Source organism: Macrotis lagotis, chromosome 4 (assembly GCF_037893015.1).
Source record: "Macrotis lagotis isolate mMagLag1 chromosome 4, bilby.v1.9.chrom.fasta, whole genome shotgun sequence".
Classification (NCBI taxonomy): domain Eukaryota; kingdom Metazoa; phylum Chordata; class Mammalia; order Peramelemorphia; family Peramelidae; genus Macrotis; species Macrotis lagotis.
This window is the reverse complement of record NC_133661.1, coordinates 269236916-269255728: the sequence shown is the minus strand read 5'-3', so window position 1 is coordinate 269255728 and position 18813 is coordinate 269236916. Positions and strand designations below refer to the sequence as shown.

The window sequence follows — 18813 nt, the reverse complement described above, 5'->3', positions numbered from 1 at the left end:
GGAGAAAAAGGGAAACAAAAACAAATTCTCAAAAGGGAAGAGTAACAAATGAGAAGAAAGGACCAAAAGTTAAAGGAAGAGAACGTGTAGTAATAGGACCACCTTTAAAAGAATAAGATAAACCAGCTCAAGAAACAATATTGTTTGAATAAAAAAAATCTTAATTTGGGGGAAAAACAACAATATTAGACACAGATAGAGGAAATTATAAACTTAACTCTTAAATTTTAAAGTGAATAGAATGAACAATCCAATAAAATTAAAAGTGACAATCTGAATAAGAAATTAACACATCACAATCTGGTACTTAATAAAATCACATTTTTAAATAAAGACAACCACAAAATAAAACTGACTGGAGAGTAATAATTCATCATCTATGCATCTATAAATCAAGTGGATCCAGAAAAAATAGGAGTTATAATCATGCTATCTGACAAAACAAAAGCAAACATTCAGAAATTAAAAAGGGTAAACAAAGAATCCATAAACAACAAATCAGTATCAATAATAAATTTATGTTCTCCAAATTCCTCAACATACAAATACATAAAAGAAACATTATATTAGCTACAAGATGATATAGGCAGTAACACAATAGTTATAGGAGATTTCTTTCCTCTAAAGCTTTGGATAAAACTTTTTAATTGTTAAATAAATGGGGAAAAGTGAGCAAATTACCAGAGAAACCAGAGTTAAAGATTTATAGAGTCTTTTAAATGGGACAGCAAAAAAAATACATTTCATGGTCCAATACAGAAGTTTTATAAAAATGGACCATGTTATAGGACAGAAAGATATTATAAACAAATTTTTAAAAAAGCAAAAATAGCTAATATATCCTTTATAGACCATAAAACAGCATAACTAATAATTGTTTAGGTATTACAAAAAAGATACAGACTCAAGTGGAGACTTAACAATGTCAAATTATAGAAATAATTACTATCTATATAAAAAAATTATAATGATTAAACAACATACCAAAATTTCTGGAATGAAGCTAAAGCAATCCTCAGAGGAAAAATTATATCCCTACAATAATATATTACAAAATAGAAAAAGAGAGGATTAATTAATTGAATATGCAATTTTTTAAAAAATTAAAAAGCCAATAAACAGATGGACCTAAAATAAGCAGAAAAAAAAGGAGATATTAAAATTAGATGAGGAACAGAGAAGGGTAAACACACACAAAAAAACCCTTAGGATGAAAAAATAATAAAACTGGTTCTTTGAAAATAAAATTGATAAACTTTTAGTTAATGTGACAAAAGGAAGAAAATAAAAAATCAAATCAATAATATGCCAGCAAGATGAAATCACAACAAAACCAGGAGAAATAAAAAGAACAATCAGAACACATTATGTACATATTATTATATCATATTAGGTATTATAAGAAAACAAAAGAAATACAGGGATATGATCCAAAATTTAAAATACCTAAACTATCAGAAAATCAAATAGAGATCTTAATCCAATCTCTGCAAAGGAAATAGATACAGCTGTAAGGGAATCACCACAAGAAAAACAAAAAAGAAGCTAACCTGGTCCTTTTCACAGAAAATTCTATCAATCTTTTCAAGGACAATTTGTACTCATGCTTCATAAATTACTCTCAAAAATTGAGAAAGAAAGCATACCTATCAGAATCTCTTTTTAAAAAAAAATCAAAACAGATATAAACCTAGTACCTAAACCAGGAAAGAGAAAACTCTTGGTCAATAAGTCAATATTACTGATGAATCCTGACAAACATTTTAAAATCCTGTCAAAAAGACAACAATGATATATTCAAGAAATCATTCATTATGACCAAGTGAGATTCATACCCACAAGGCAAGGAGAGTTCAACAGTAGGAAAATAATCACAAAGTTAAATCATATTATGCCATTACTTTAAAGGTCAAAATATGCAAAACTACATAATCACTTTTATTGATGTAGGAAAAAAATGCCTTGACAAAGTAGTACACTTTTAGACTAAAAACTCTCCAAAATATAATCATTGTGGAAACTTTCTTAATATGATAAAAAGATCTATTTAAACCTAAAAGGAAGCATCATATGCAATAAGGAGATAATAGAATGATTTTTAATAAATACAGAAGTGAAGAAAGGATGCTCAAATTCACACTATTATTTTATATAGTTTTGGAAATGTTAGTAACAATAATAGGACAAGAGAAAGAAATTAAATGCAAAGAAATAGGGAAAGATGAGATAATACCAACCCCATATTCTAATTTTGTATCTAGACAAACCTAAGGAATTAGCAAACATATTAATTCAGATAATTAATAGCTTCAGCATTAGTGTAGGCTAAAAAAAATTCCAAACAGATCAACAGTATTCTCATATAATAATTGGAAAACATGAAAAAACTATAAAACGAAGCAAATTCCCATTACAAATGGCTTTAAAATAAAATTTATAGGAATTGACCTAAGAAAGCACACAAAAGACTTTTATAAAGTCTATTACAAAGTAGTCAAAAGAATAAAGAAAAAAGGTTCCATGTGTACAAAAATATTTATAGTAGTTCTTTTATGGTGGCAAAGTACTGAAAACTGAAGAGATATCTAAGAACTGGAGAACAGTTATGATGTATGAATGTGATGGAATATTGTGGGGCTATAATAAATGATGAAAGAGATGATTTCAGAAATCCGTGGGAGGAATTACACAAACTGATGCAAAGTGAAGTAAGCAAAACCAGTAGAACAATTTACACAGTAAGATCAATATTTTGATGATAATAGTTGTGAAAGACTTAGGAAATCTGATCAACACAATGACCTAACACAATTCCAAAGGATTCATGACTAAAAATAATAACTACTTCTAGAAACAGAACTGATGGTCTTAGAGTGCAGATTTAAGCAGCATTTTTTTCTCTTTTTCTTCCCCTACCCTGAATATAGTAAATGTAAAAGTTTGATTTGTATGACTTCATATATATTTTTTTAATTTTTATTTTTTTAGGTTTTTGCAAGACAAATGGGGTTAAGTGGCTTGCCCAAGGCCACACAGCTAGGTAATTATTAAGTGTCTGAGGCCGGATTTGAACTCAGGTGTTCCTGACTCCAGGGCCAGTGCTCTATCCATTGTGCCACCTAGCTGCCCCATTTCTTGCCATCATAATGGGTAGGGAAGGGACTAGAGTATGGAACAATTTAAAACTTAAAATAAAATACAATTGAATTTAAATAAATAAATGAAATACTATGAATATTAAGTGTTTCTGACTTAAGGCAGACAAATATAAAAATGACAATCATATGAAAATTAATTTATACTTTTAATGCTATTCCAATCAAATTAACAAAGAAGATACTTTATAAAGAATGATAAAATAATAATAAACTCATTTCGAAAGACAAAAGATCTAGAAAATCAAAGGGAATGATCAAAAGAAGTAGGGAAAAGGAATATATCATTTTCATATCTCAAACTATATTATAAAGCAGCAGTAATCAAATCCATCTGTATTTGTTTAAAAATAGAGAGATAGCTATGGGAGAGACTAGAGAATCATAAACAATAGAATTAAAATCCTGGCATTTGATTAATTGGAAAGCATAAATTTCCTAGGAAAAATTTCCTTATTTGGATAAAAAATTATTTGGAAAACTTGAAAGCTGTCTGGCAAATATTAGGGGTAGAGCAGCACAATATTCCATATTCCTTGATACATTCTAAATGAATACAAGATCCTAATATTAAAGATCTTACTATTTTAAAAAAGAAGAAAAAATTCTTGTAATCTCACAGCCATGAGAAGGAAATATATTCTTAATCAAAGGAGAAATTTAAAAAAGATAAAATAGAAAATTTTACTTCCATGAAATTGAAAAGGCTTCTCCACATAAAGAATCAATGCACATAACATTAAAATGGCCAAATGAGTAAAAAGCCTTTGAAGAAAAATATTCCTAATAAGTGTTTATTATCCAGTGTATATAATGTGTTCATATATAATCATGTATTATACAGAAATATAATAAAATGATATTTATAAAAATATAATAGTATATTAATATAAATATATTAGATATATTTATATGTTAAGTACATAAAAATAATATATTGTATATAATAGACATTCCCTAATAGCCTAAGAACAAGATTGCAAAAGTTTCACAACTATATTAAAGAGTGCCACAAATCACTAATAATAAGATAAATATATATCAAAACAACTATAAGGTTTTATCTCACATCGTGAAAATTTGAAAAAAGATGAAAAAACTTTCAATTGTCAATGTTGGGTCTAAGGTACCAGGCTCACATCTATTGGGTTGACTACTTTGACAAAAAAGAAAAGAAAATGATAATTCTTGGCAGGATATGAGAAGACTGAGATACTAATTTACTGTTGGTGGAATTAGTGAATTAATTAAACCATTCTGGAGAGCAATTTGGAACTACTCCCAAAGGGCTGTAAGACTGTGCATACAATTTGATCCAGCAATATCACTTATAGGTCTATATCCCCAAAATATTTTTTACAAAAAGGGAAAAGAATCTTATTTGTATGAAAATATTTATAGCAACTCTTTTTGTGGTGGCTAAAAATAGGAAACCAAAGGAATACCCAACATTTGGGGAATGGCTAAACAAGTTGTGGTATGTGGTGGAAATGGAATGTTATTTTTCTATAGGAAAAAACAGGGAAAGACTTATATGAACTGATGTAAAATGAAGTAAGCAAAGCTAGAATTTCATACACAGTACCAGCAATATTGCATGATGAAGATCTGTGAATGATTTAGTTATTCATAGCAGTACAAAAATCCAAGAGATGATGAAAAAATGCTACCTGACTTGAGAGAAAGATATGATGTTGTATGAATAAAGACTGAAGCATATTTTTTTATTTTCTTTTTTTTCTTTGCTTGTTTATTTATTTCAATTTCTTTCTTCCTTTTGTTTTTGGGGGGTTTTCTTGAACAAACTTACTAATATAAAAATGTTTTACATAAGTGTATATTTAAAATTTGTATTGAATTACTTAACTTGGGGAGGGGTGAGGGAAGGAAGGGATGTACAGAATTTCCAAATTAAAACTTTTAAAAAACAAATTTTTAAAATTGATTTTCAGGGTAATTGGGGAAAATAATATTTTTAAAAATAGTGTTGGAGGGGCTATACTTAGATAAGCATGCTAATACACTGTTAACAGAACTGTAAAATGGTACAATCATTCTGGAAAGCAGTTTGGAATTATGAAAGTGAAGTGATTAAAATTTCTGTACCCTTTGAGCAAAGGACTTCATTATAATGCATATATTAAATTTATATATAAGAATAAACTCCTCATAAATGCCAAATTACTTCGAGCAGTTCATTTTATGTTACTAAAAGATTAAACACAAAATAGATGTCCATCAATTAGGGAATAGCTAAACAAATTGTGGTACATGAATGAAGAAATGTGTGTAATGAATACAACAAAACATGGAAAGATTTATGAGAGAAATAAGCAGAGTTAAGAAAATAACATATACAGCTACTTGTAAATGGAAAGAACTACATGTGATAAAATAAAAAAATGAGTGTAACAAAATTATTAAAATCAATAAGGACTCAAATGACAAGAGATGAGAATACATCCCAAGCCCATCCCTTTGTTCAGGTAGAGAAGGTCCACAGGTACTATATATTGAACACATTTTTCATTGTATTGATCAGTTTTGCTGACTTTTTTCCTCAAAAATATACCATTTTTTTCTTGGGATGGCTCTCTGGGAATGAGAAAGGGAAATGATAACTATGATTACATAAAAAACAGAAGATAATTAATAAAAAAAACTTTAAAAAAAAGATTTTCACATAAGAATATAAAGGATGTAAGGATATTTTCACTTTCTAGTTCAAAAATAGGTTTTGGTCAACAGAAGTGAGACTTGGTTGTATGTGGCAACATCACATTATTATTCCTTTGAAATTACATTGTAATTACTCTGCAATTTTTTTAACATCTAGTCCTGCCAACTCATTTTGCATTTGAGGAAACTGAGAACAAGGATGGTTAAGTTCATCCTCCCTGCCACTCAGTGGCATTTCCAGTGATTGCCAGAGTATTTCCATTGAAATAATATTCAGGTCTACATATACTTCCCTTGTTTATTTGCACTAATGGTAATTTCAAATGTTAGATCTAATGAGTATCTCATCCAACTCTATTTTTATTTGATTCTATCCATTTTCTTTAAACCATAGTCAAATCTGACACGAAGCCAAAGAAATCTATAGATATGAAAGGTAGAAAATTCTTACTTTAGGAAAAAATAGATATTCTTTAATTGCATGTTAATCCTTCATGTAACATCCTATGGAGAACTCTGAAAGCAACAACTTTCTTTAAGATCTTTAAAATGATTAATAGGAGTTACGCATTCTTTTCATTAACTTGGCAAAAAACTGACTACAATATTTGAAAACAATTTAGATGGAAAAATGTTATTTTATTTTGAAAGAAAGTTTGTGCACAACTATATATATATATATATATATATATATATATACATACATATATTTTGTATATATATTCTAGGCCTTCATTTTTATTTTCTTTCATTGAATTAAAAAGTGATACAACTTTTAGAAATACATATTATGTTTGATTAAAAAAACACTAAAGTAAAGAGAGAATGAATAATATATACTCAGAGAGAAAAGTAGCTTAGTGTGCAATTTAAATAGGAACTAGAAAAAAGAAAAAGTGTAGCATAGTGGAAAAATCACTGACTCTGGAGTTGGAAGATTTTGATTGAAATTTCACATCTGATAAATAATACCTGTGAGGACTTGGGCAAAGCCCCTAGCCTCTTCTGGTCTCAGTTTCTTCAACTGTAGAATGAAGGTGATACATTATGTGTCCTCAGAATCAATGAAATTTTAGATCTAAGAACTTAAGGCATATGATCCAAGATTTCATATCAATGTCAATATAGATAAAATAATACATTCAACCTTATTTTTTGTAGAGAAAAATCTTAGCTATAACCAAAACAAAGAATTGATTTGTAAACAAAAAATTTCTTGAAGTATCTTAGTGAATTCTTTTCCTGGTTTAAAAAAATTTGAATACAAATATCACTAGGAATAAATGGAAATTAAAAATAGATATTTTGACTGGGAAATAACTGACCTTGAAAAATCATATTGTGCATAAATTCAATCCCATGCCAGCAAGGTACCCTACACTTTCATATTCATATTTAAGCTAACACAAATAGAGGAAAATGTATTTATAAAATATTCAGAATAGATCTGCCTTTAACCTAACTAAAAATTTAATGATACTATAGAACATTTTACAGAAAATTTTTAACATCTTTTTAAAAATAATAAACACATATTGCTTTTATATATTTCTAATTGTTTAATAATTGTTGAAGATAAGTTACTTTTCTTTTATATTTCAAAAGCATAGAAATTCAGAATAGAATGTCTCAGTTCTTTCTAACTTTGAGTAGTATATTAATCTATTTGAACATTTAAAACAAATTTACTGTAGTCTATTTTAAGTAATGACTTCAAAGCACTGAATTAATAAACTAAAAGCTAATATGACATCTGTACTTACTTTAAAAACATTTTATTCCTAATTCAGCATGTGTTACTCAAACAAAAAATTTTAATTAAAAAGTCTTCCCTGATATTAAAAAACTTTCCTGGAGAAAAAAAAGACCAAAAATTACATCTACTTGCACATATTTAATCTATGTTAGATCACTTAACATGGTTGGGAGGAGGTAGGGTAGTGAGGGAAGAAAAGAATTTAGAACTCAATTTTTAAATGCTTAAAATAATTGTATAAATAATTAGAGGAAATTTTTTTAATTTACATCTACTAAGCAAAGAACTGTTCTTTTAACAATTCTAAAAGGACATCCTTTGTCACATAGTATCTTACCTGTGCTGCTGGATATGTTAACATCAATACTTATATCAGATATGCCTCCTCCTTTTAGAGATGCTACACATGTATAAGTTCCAAAGTCTGTGAATTTCAAATCAATGATGTCCAAGTTGGTTGTTCCAGGGGAAACATCAGGATCAGTCTGTGTTATAACCATTCGTTCAGAACTTCTTAAGGGACGTCCATTTTTAAACCAACTAAATGTTAACTCTTCAGAAGGAATAGCTTCTACTTGGCAAGATATTTTCACCTCACGTCCAATTTGAATGGTGTCATCTTTGTGATAAGGATCTGGGGTAATCCAAAACCGTCCTTTTTTTAATGCTAAAAATAAAAAATTTCAAAAATAATTTTAATTTAGTTATTCAGCTACTATGTCTATTTTCAGTTTGTAAAATGAAGATCATAAAATATATCTGTAATCTATATAAATTTCATATTTTTATGGTTTTCTACTGTTAAAGTATTTATGAAATTAGTCAAATTAAAAATACAATGTAACAATTTTATTTGCAAACTCTGTTCACTAATGTTTTGAGGTTGAAAAACTACTTATAGTCACTGAAACCAAAATAGTTTTTACTTACTTTTTGAAAAATGTTATATAATTCGTCCATAATCTTTTAACTTCAATGTTTCCTAAGTCTATCTTTATAAGAGGGCTAAATTAAGTGATTCAGTAAAAATTAAATGAACCCACACAGTTAGAAATAAGAGAGATAACACTGCCTGAGAATAGAATTAGACTAGACAGAAGAAATATTTAATCAAAATTGGTTTTCTTGGTCATTTAAAAATTGAGATTTATACCTGAAAAGGTTACTAACTGCTTTGTTGATGGTCATAAGTTGCTTACTGAAGAGGTGACTATAATATTGCTGCAAAAATGGTAGCATGTCTTAAATAAAATATTCTTCTAGGACTGTTCCTATACTTTAGTCAATGTCACTGCTATTGCCAGAACCAGAAGAGGGAAATAAGTACCAGAAGTGTGGAGTGAGGAGTATATAGCATCATTTTACTAATATAAATATCTTTTGTGTTTAGATGACAACTGAGAATATCTTGATCAAATGGAGTGGCAGATAATATAAGAATCTGTACTCTGCTGTGTAAAGACAATTATCTTGAGTTTTTCTTGGCAAATATAATCTCTCTAATCCTAGACTCCTTTGGTCTTTTTGAATCAATTTGAGAAAATGTAAGAACCATTTTCTTGTGTATGTATATACCTATACATGCATTTATGTGATCCTGACACAAGCATTTGTCTTTTTTCTATGGTTAAATATCATTTGTATTGTAATAAATATTTTTTAAAATGAAAGGACATATATCACAGCACAAGCATTATCCTTTCCAATTTTCACGTCAATTTAATCTTAGATAATAAAAACTGGAATAGATATTTGAAGTAATTATTACATAATCATTATAGTGGTTTGCTGAATAGGAGTAATATAGTTTAAATGTGGAGGTAGACAGCCAAAAGAGAAAAACTTTTTAGAAAATTCATAAAAAGGTGCAAGTTTAACTAAAAGCACAGAAGAAGGAGAATTGATAACCAATCTCATGAATAATTAATTACCTAGTTATACGTTACTTCCAGGATAAAGACAGAAGACATAATTCTCCAAGTTCATATATTTGTATTTTTATTCAAGAAAATCCCTTGTGCTATAAATGTCCCTGATAGGCTAGTGCTTATACATTTTATACTGCACTGGCCTTTGCACATATAAAGAAGGTTTCATAATGAGAACTGGAAATCAACTATTATATTGCAAATCAAATCATTAGATTATGAGATATTCTTTAAGTACAGATTTATAGCTAGATGGTGTATGAATAGAGCATTGGACTTGGAATCAGGAGAATATCTTAATGATTTCAAATTTGACCTCAAACTTTTAGTGTAACCCTGGGCAGGTCATTATTTGTCTCAATATCCTCTTGCATAAAATTAGCTAAAGAATGAAATACCAAAGCATTGCAATCTTTGCCAAGAAAACTCCAAAGTGGGGGCTGGGGGAGATCAACTGAAGAGATTGAACAATAGCAACAGATTTGCAAAATTCTTTGAGAAGAAATTACAGTTTCCTCTTGTTTAGTTCAGTGGCATTTTAAATGAAACATTCTCCTTTCATTTGGTTAGTTAAGTTCCCTTTTTCTATATTTTTGAGATTTTATATATCTATCTATATATATATATGCACATATATGTTTTCAGAATTTTTAAAAAATCAGTTTTAGATAATCACTTAATATTCTATACATAAATAAACTAAAAATTTTCTAAGATTTGAATTATTTAAATTTTCTTAAAACCAAATGATGATTATTGTATTGTACCCAAGGTTAGTATAATAATCTGAAAAAATAATATCAGAGGCACTGTGTTTTAAAAACTGGATATGGAATCAAAGTAACTAGGTTCAAATCCTAGATTAATATCTTTATTAATTTGGGCATGTCATTCAATTTCTCCATGCCTAAATTTCCTAACAGAGAAAATGAGAGGGTCAGATTAGTATAAATTTTAACTATACATCTGTGACCCTTTCATTTAATGCAGAAAATCAACTCACAGTTAAAGTCAAGAGATAGTCACTATTTTTCTACTTTGTTCTTATTATGCTCTGCACTGGAGGGTGCAGAAATGGAATAGAAGACAGGTTGTAATTTAATTGGGAAGACAGTAGCTATATTTATAGTAAAAATAGAGAATCATGCAAAACTAAAATCATATGTTCATCAAGACCCCAAATTGTGCATAAGTATAGTTTTAAAATAAAGGACTTTAAATCTAGAATAGTAAAAAAGAAAAGGTAGGCATTTACACTTGTATTACTTAGTATAAAGCAATCCATATAATTTCTATCCAAAAGAAATCATAGCTTTAACTTATAGATGAGGCAGTAAATAGTGTAACACCTTTTCCAGAGATTGGCAAGAGCTAAGAGTCAGAGTAGACAAAGCACAGGTGCTTTGGTCCCCAGCTGCTTCCAGCTCATGGTGGTTTTTGAGATGGTGACATAACTCCTCCCCAACCCCACTATCCTAGGTGGGGAGGAGGATCCTCACTTCAGTGGGAGCAAGAAACTGAAGGAGGGGCAGAAGCTGGAGAGATGAAATCAGAGGACCTGCAGTGAAGAATAGACAGGATGGTACCAATGATTAAAGTATTTAAAGATATAAAAGAATGTTTTGACTGCATAACAAATTGTTATTTTGTTTCCATTGTTGTCATTATATTTAATCAATTTATCTTTTTTAACTTATTCAATTAAAAAAATGAATTGATACAATTTTGAATTCTTTTAATTTTTTTCTTGACTGGTGCTTATTTGAATATATTTTTGTTAAAATAAAGAAAATAAAATATATGTTCATGTTTCTGCTTTACCACATTTGTTTGTTAAGATTTTATTCTGGAAGAAGCCAGAACACATGAGAAATATGTTCACTCCTATCTATCCCTACACAATAACCATCATAGGCCTTTATTATCTAACTTTTTCTCAATTCTTTTCAGTCTTTAGGAAATTTCTTGTTCTAGTTATTCTGATCTTCACCTGAAAGAAGAAAAATCAGCCTTTCTAATTTTATTGTTGATTCTTCCATCTGACTCATTAAACTTTTCATAAAAGTATTTAGATCTTATGCCATTCAGGGAATACATATATAGTACTGGACTTCATTGTCTATATCTTTCATTTTCCTGATTATATCTATTAATCTTTTTTAACCTATTTGTTGTTGTTGTTGCTCTGAGATAATGCCTTTCTTTCATCATGTGAAACAGCATAAAAATACATTCAAATTCTGCTTGAATTTTTGTGTCATAAATGTTTCTTACAAACAATACATTGACAGATTGTGCTTCGCAATCCTATCTGTTATCCCTTTCTGCTTTATGGGTATGCTCAACCTATTCCTTTTCAGAGTTAAGATAATTAAATTCTGGATTTCTTTCCAGCTTATTCTTTTTTTTTACTCTTCACTTCCTATCCACATCTTATAAAGAAGAAAAGAGTGGTAAGAGAAGAGTGCTCTATGTTTCAGCAATAGTGCTCTACATTTAATGCAATCTACTTCTGCTTTCTGTTCATCTTCTCTTTCTCTTGCTCAGACTCTAGTCATAAGTTCTTATATGTTATTACTTTCCTGTAAAAGTGTCTCCACAAAGTAGCTCCTATGGTAAGAGTTTGTTTAGTGAACCAATGCCTCCTTCATCGTCCCTCCCTTTCCCCGCTAAATCTTCTGCCCAAATTCCTTTTTGGGGGAACTATATTTCTCCATCCATGTGTAATTCTAGTATTCCTTTCTTTGACCAATTTAGATGAATGTGTACTTCAAATACTCTCCATTCATCATATATCTTTCTTAAAGTTTATGCAGTTTCCTACTTGCTTATTCCAATTATGAGGTGATTTCCTTCACCTGCCCTCATTTCCCTCACCTGCCTCCATCAGAATGCTCCTTTCATCTTCCTTTTTCTTTTTTCATTTAAAAGCATTAAAAAAATAACAAAATCTCTTCCAGAATTCTGTCCTATTTATATTCCCTTTTTGAATACTGATGATAATAGAATTTTGAAGGTCCAAATGTTATTTCCTAAAATTAGGGGGTAAACAGTTAATCATTATTTTTTTGAGGCAACTAGGATTAGGTAATTTTCCCGGGATCACACAGCTAGCAAGAGTCTGAGGTAGAATTTGAACTTAGGGCCTTCTGGCTCTAGACCCTATCCACTACACACCCTGGTTGATCATTACTAATTCTTTCTGACTGCTTACCCACACTTTCCTTATTTCTCTTATACTTGTGTGTAATCAATTTCTTTATTAAGTTTGGATCTTTTCATTAGAGATCACAACATAAACACAAAGAGAAACATAAAAAACCTTGTAAGATTTATGAAAAGCTCATAATAAAATAAGAAATTTAGAGAATTATAATGCTTAAAATAGTTTTAGATCATAAAATTTAAAAGTTTCGGCCTAAATAAATTCAATAAGACTAAGATTAAAAGTAAAATAATTAGCTGGATGAAAATTTTTTCAACACATTTATCTTATAATGGTATCTTTCCAAGATTAGATAGATAAATTGATATATGATAGATATATAGATATACAGATATAGATATATGATATAGATATATAATAGCTACATAGACATAGACATAGACATAGACATAGACATAGACATAGACATAGACATAGATCTAGATCTAGATATAAATATAGATGATATAGATATGGATATGGATATAGATATGGATATAGATATAGATATAGATATAGATATAGATATAGATATAGATATAGATATAGATATAGATATAGATATAGATATAGATGGAACTGATTACTGTTTATAAGAAAAAAATTATTCTCCAGTTCTCAAATTAATAAACTTGGGTTATATAAAATCCTCTTTTTTAATTCTTCAAATTAGTACTAGAGAAATACAAATAAAAATAATTTTTAGGATTCTTTAGCTGGCTGACAAAAAATGAAAATAATGAATGCTGGCATGACTGTGAGAAACTGGATGAATGCAACCATTCTGGAAAGCATTTTGGTTTTATAAACACAAATTTAGTAAGCATTTTATTCGTTACCTTTGACCTATTTATGCCTCTGCTAGGCTAATACTCAAAAATCAAATAAAAAGGAAATGGTAATATACATTCAAATGTATATATGCCAAGTCTTTTTGTGCTAAGTCTAATATGTTCTCCATCAATTAATTGTTTAACAAGCTGAAGTATATGAATGTACTATTATGCTGCAAAAATAAGGAAATAATGTTGATTTAAAAAAGGAATGGAAAGACTTAAATGAACTGTTACAAGGTAAAGCAAGTATAACAAGAAGAACAATTGTACTATAACACTAATATTATAAAATGAATAAATTGATGAAGAATGAGATAACCAAAACCAGAATGACTTATACAATAATACTAAAAAAAACAAACAACTTTTTAAACTCTGAATACTAGGATCAATATAATGACAATTTGTGATTCCAGAGGTGTAGAGGGACAGCCCCAGGGAGTGCTATTCACATATCCTTGGTGTTCATCAAAGGTATGTATGGATTATTGTTCATTGTATGGATTCGCTGGCTCACCAGTGAACCATGACCTATGATAATCTGTGGCTCTGGGATGGTTTGGTTGTAAAAGATTTCTTTGATAGAGAAGCATGAATTTTTCTAAGAACAAATAATGTAAATTTACCCAGGAACTTGTAAAACTGGGTCTCTTTTAACCGGTCATTCCTGAGATAAGTTTTTGCTATAAAAAAGTCTGAATTTCCAAAAATAAAGTTGGTAGATTTTCATTTCCCAAACTTTTGTGTTTGGATATGTTTGTCTACCCGACCTGACTCTCAGAAATTCATGTCCAGACCCACACCAGAGCTATTGGGGATGATACAGAAGAATTAAGGTTTTAATGAGAGTGTGAAGGTTTAAGGTACAAAATGAAACATATATACATAATATGCATGCATACATATATATATATATATATATATGTGTGTGTGTGTGTGTGTGTGTGTATATACATGTATACATATATTGTTCTAAATTTATTTTCTTGACTACATATTCTTACAAGAAATTTGTATTTATTTCCTTTTTATTTCAATGGGGTGAGAGTAGCTGAGATACATTTTATTTCTATTCATTTTTGTTTTGAATTAGAAAATTGGACAGTGGTGCTACAGATGTGAAATACTGAAGTGTAATTTAAAATGAGATCACTATCAATAATTTTAGTTCCTTTCATGATGTGACAGCAATCTGTAAATGCAAAAAAATTAATAATATTTTTAAAAAAGAGTGCTTAGATATCTTCTATTATATTAGAAACCTTTCTCTTTCTTTGGGATTATTCAATTTTACTACATAAACTATGTCATCATTTATATTTTGATTTCTTATATTCCAAGTACTCTGTTCCTTAATAGTTGTGACTGCCACTTCTTTAAATTGGAAGACAATATGGAATTACTCCATACAGAGAAGATGTAGGAAAAAGTGGAGATTATCTTAGAGGAGATGTAGTATCATTAAGGGGGATTGAGAAATGTTTATTACAGAAATTGAAATTGTAGTTGATTTAAACAGAAGTCAAGAGATTTAGATGAATAGGGAGGGAATTAAGTATGGGAAACAACCAATGAAAACACATATCATCAAAAGATGACATAAACCAGCCCAGGAACATGAAGTAGGTTAGTGTCATTGGATCACAGAGCAGATAAAAAAATAAGGGATAAAATGACCAGGAAAACTATGAAGGGTCCATGATATGATGGGTTTTGGTCCTTGAGGCAATGTCACTGAGGTAAATGTATTCAACATGAAGGCATTACATGATCAAGCATGTGCTTTAGAAAAGGCATTTGTATAGATAAGTGGAGGACAAACTAGAGAGTGAGAGACTTGATGTAGAGAAGGTATTGCAATATTACAGACATGAGGTGGTAAGAACCTGTTGAAGAAAGAGGTTATATACAATAGATATGGTAAGTAGAATCAAGAGGACTTAGCAATAGATCATATATGAAGGGTGAGATGAGGAGTAAAGGATGATAATGAGGTGGTAAATCTGAGTAACTGAACAAATGGTGATAACCTAAGTGGTAACAGCAAAATTTGAAAGAAAGGAGGATTTTGGAGAAATGCTAAGGAGTTCGATTTTGAATATGTTGATTTTTAGGTTCTGTTTGAAATATCTAGTTTAAGATGTCTAGATTAGAGAGCTAATATTAGGAAGGACTAGATAAATCTACAATGATTTAATCTATGGAGCTGATGAGTTCATGAGGTGAAATAATATAAAGAGAACAGATACGTTCAAAATATATCCAATGTTTGTAGGCACAATTGAGATAAAGGAAACTGAGAGGAAGAGTGGTGTAGAGTAGTGAAGTCACATATAGAAAGAAGAAAGTATAAAGGAAAAGAGGAAGAGAAAACAATGCCAAAAATTTTCATTTTGAAAAGGGTGAAGATTGAGAAAAAGTAATTAGATCTACAATTAATAGGTCATTAAGAATACTGAGGAGATCTATTTTATTTGAGACTTTGCACATGCTCTAGCAATAATATTCTTCCTCTGGGTTTTTGTCTTCAGTGTTACTATCACAATTATAATTCTTTTCTGTGAGATATTTTGTTGTTCATTCAATTTTTCTCCCTTATTTCTTCACATTAGGCCTGAGGTAAGGGTCAGGCTCAGCACATCATATGGTTGATTTCTTAAAGTATAGAGTATTGCATTATATCAGAATCTCATGGACAACCTCGGCTGGGGACCTGAAAGCTTTCAGTATAACCAAATAAGTCTGATATAGGGAGAAGTATGAACTCTGTCTTCTGGTCTCAGTTCTGCAAGTTCCTGATCTAGATTTGGTCTGAACAATTCAATTGTGAGCTTGAACCTGATTGGAATTCCAGAAGACTTTTGGACTCACCTTAACAGGTTTAGAATGCAGGTCTGCCTTCATTATGGGCTTTCTACTTTGGTTGTTTCACTGAACTCTTCATATTGCAATGGGAACTGCTTTTGAGACCCCACTATTCTCTCAGGTTCAGAGCTACAATTTGCTAATGGTTTCTCAATTTATTCCTTGCACAGTACACAATCTAGGACACCCAAGAACCCTTGGCTCAGATCTCCAGTATCTTTGAGTCACTTCATGGTAAATATTTCTCCCTTAGTTTGTACTGAAATTGTAGATACTACTTTATGATATAAATGACAACTATCAGATTTCATTTATACTTTAGTACTTCATCACATTGATATACTGTAACTTGTTCAGTCATTCCCCAACTGGTGGCATAAATTACCCACAACCAAAAGAGCTTTTATAAATATTCTTGCATATGTGGGCCTTACTTCTTTTTGATGTGATCTCTTTAGGATATATACCTAAGAGTGATATTGCTGGATCAAAGGGTAGGTACAGTTTTATTGCCTTTTGGGTATTTACCTCATTGCTCTCCAGAATGTTTGGTTCACCTTAGAACTCCACCAACAGTGCATTAGTTTCCCAATTTACCTCCATCTTCTCCAACATTTTTGTCACCTTAGCCAATTTGTTAAGTGTGAGATGTTTTAATTTGCAATTATCTAATCATTAATGATTTGGAGCATTTTTATATGACTATAAATAGCTTTAATTTCATCCTCTGAAAACTGCCTGTTCATATCCTTTGACCATTTATCAAGTGAAGAATGAAGTGTATTCTTATAGATTTGATGCAGGTCTCTATTTTAGAAATGAGACATTTTCAGAAACTACCTGTGAAAATCCCAGCTTTCTTCATTCCTTCTAATCTTGGCTACATTTTTTGTGCAAAAACCTTTTAATTGAATGTAGTCAAAATCATCCATTTTACAATTTCTAATATTCTCTATCTCTTGTTTGGTCATAAACTTCTCCCCTCTCCATATATCTGAAAAGACTATTTTTTGTTCTTTTAATTGTTCTATTATATCACCCTTTATGCCTAAACTCTGTACCCCTTTTGACCATATTTTGATATAGAGAGTGAGATGAATCTGTGCCTAGTTTTTGACTTACTATTTACCTTTTTTTCCAGCAGAATTCTTATCCCCAAAGCGAATGTATTTTAGTACATCACATGGTAAATTACTATAGTCATTTGCTACACTTTCTTTTGTACCTAATCTATTTCACTAATCCACTTCTCTGTTTCTTAGCCAGTACCAGTCAGTTTTGATGACTGTCTCTTTATAATATACTTTTAGATCTGGTACAGCTAGACCATCTTCTTTTGCAATTTTTTCATAATTTATATATTCTTGATCTTTTGTTCCTCCAGATGAATTCTGGTAATATTTTTCCTAGTTTTATAAAATAATTTTTGTTAGTTTGATTGATAAAATACTGAATGAGTGATATAATTTGGATATAATTGTCATATTTATTATATTGGTTTGATTGGCCTAGGAGTAATTGACATTTTTCCAATTGTTTTTATATGACTTTTTGTGTGAAGTATTTTGTAATTGTGTTCATATAGTCATCTCCCTCAATCTGCCCTCCTTTTATAAGCTCCTCTCCATTTTTTCCATTTCCCCTTTTACTTTCACTCTCTCTTTTATCAGTTCCTATTTCCTATTTCTTTGCCCTTTGCCCTTCTACTTCTCTGGAAAGTAGGATAAATTTCTAAATTGAACTGGGAATGTATGCTGTTCCCTCTTTGAGCAATATCTGTTGAGATTCTGATTTACTCAATGCTCATACCCTCCCTTCTTTATTTTGACTATGATAGGTTCATTGTACCTCTTCAGGAGCTATTATTTATTCTCTTATGCCTCCATTTTCTTCTCTGAGGATAATAATTTTTTCATATCAGTTATTTTATACTTCTTTGTACCCACACCATTTATCCTTATAGAAGTACACTTTTCAAGGATTATAAGTATCATCACATCATAAATAATTTATGCCCATAACTTTTTTCCAAGTTATGTTCCTTCAACTGTAGTAATAGAAATAAAATTCACTGACTTATACCTACACCTTCAAACATTCTAATACATATACAATTTTAAAGAGATAAAAGTATTATCATATCACAGACATTTTATACTCACACTCTCTAAGTAAAAATTCCTTTTAATTTTCCTACTGGAAATATAATTCTCAAGCTAAAAGCATCATCATCATATAATAATAGACATACACCCTCTGTCTAAATGGATTCCATTTAACTGTTCTAATAGAAATAGAATTCTCAAGAGTTTTAAGTATCATCGCATCATGATCAATATCTAGACTCTCTTTCTAAGTATGTTCCTTTCAACTATCCTAATAAAAATAT

At 29.8% G+C, this 18813-nt stretch overlaps 1 protein-coding gene across 1 annotated transcript in view; it reads right to left on the bottom strand.

Moving 5' to 3' along the window:
* The window catches only part of MDGA2 (MAM domain containing glycosylphosphatidylinositol anchor 2), a 701528-nt gene that overhangs the window by 276371 nt on the left and 406344 nt on the right, over positions 1–18813 (bottom strand). Inside the window, exon 7 of the mRNA XM_074236282.1 lies at positions 7928–8257. Within this exon, the coding sequence (XP_074092383.1) occupies positions 7928–8257 (330 nt within the window). The remainder of the gene's footprint in view (positions 1–7927; positions 8258–18813) is intronic.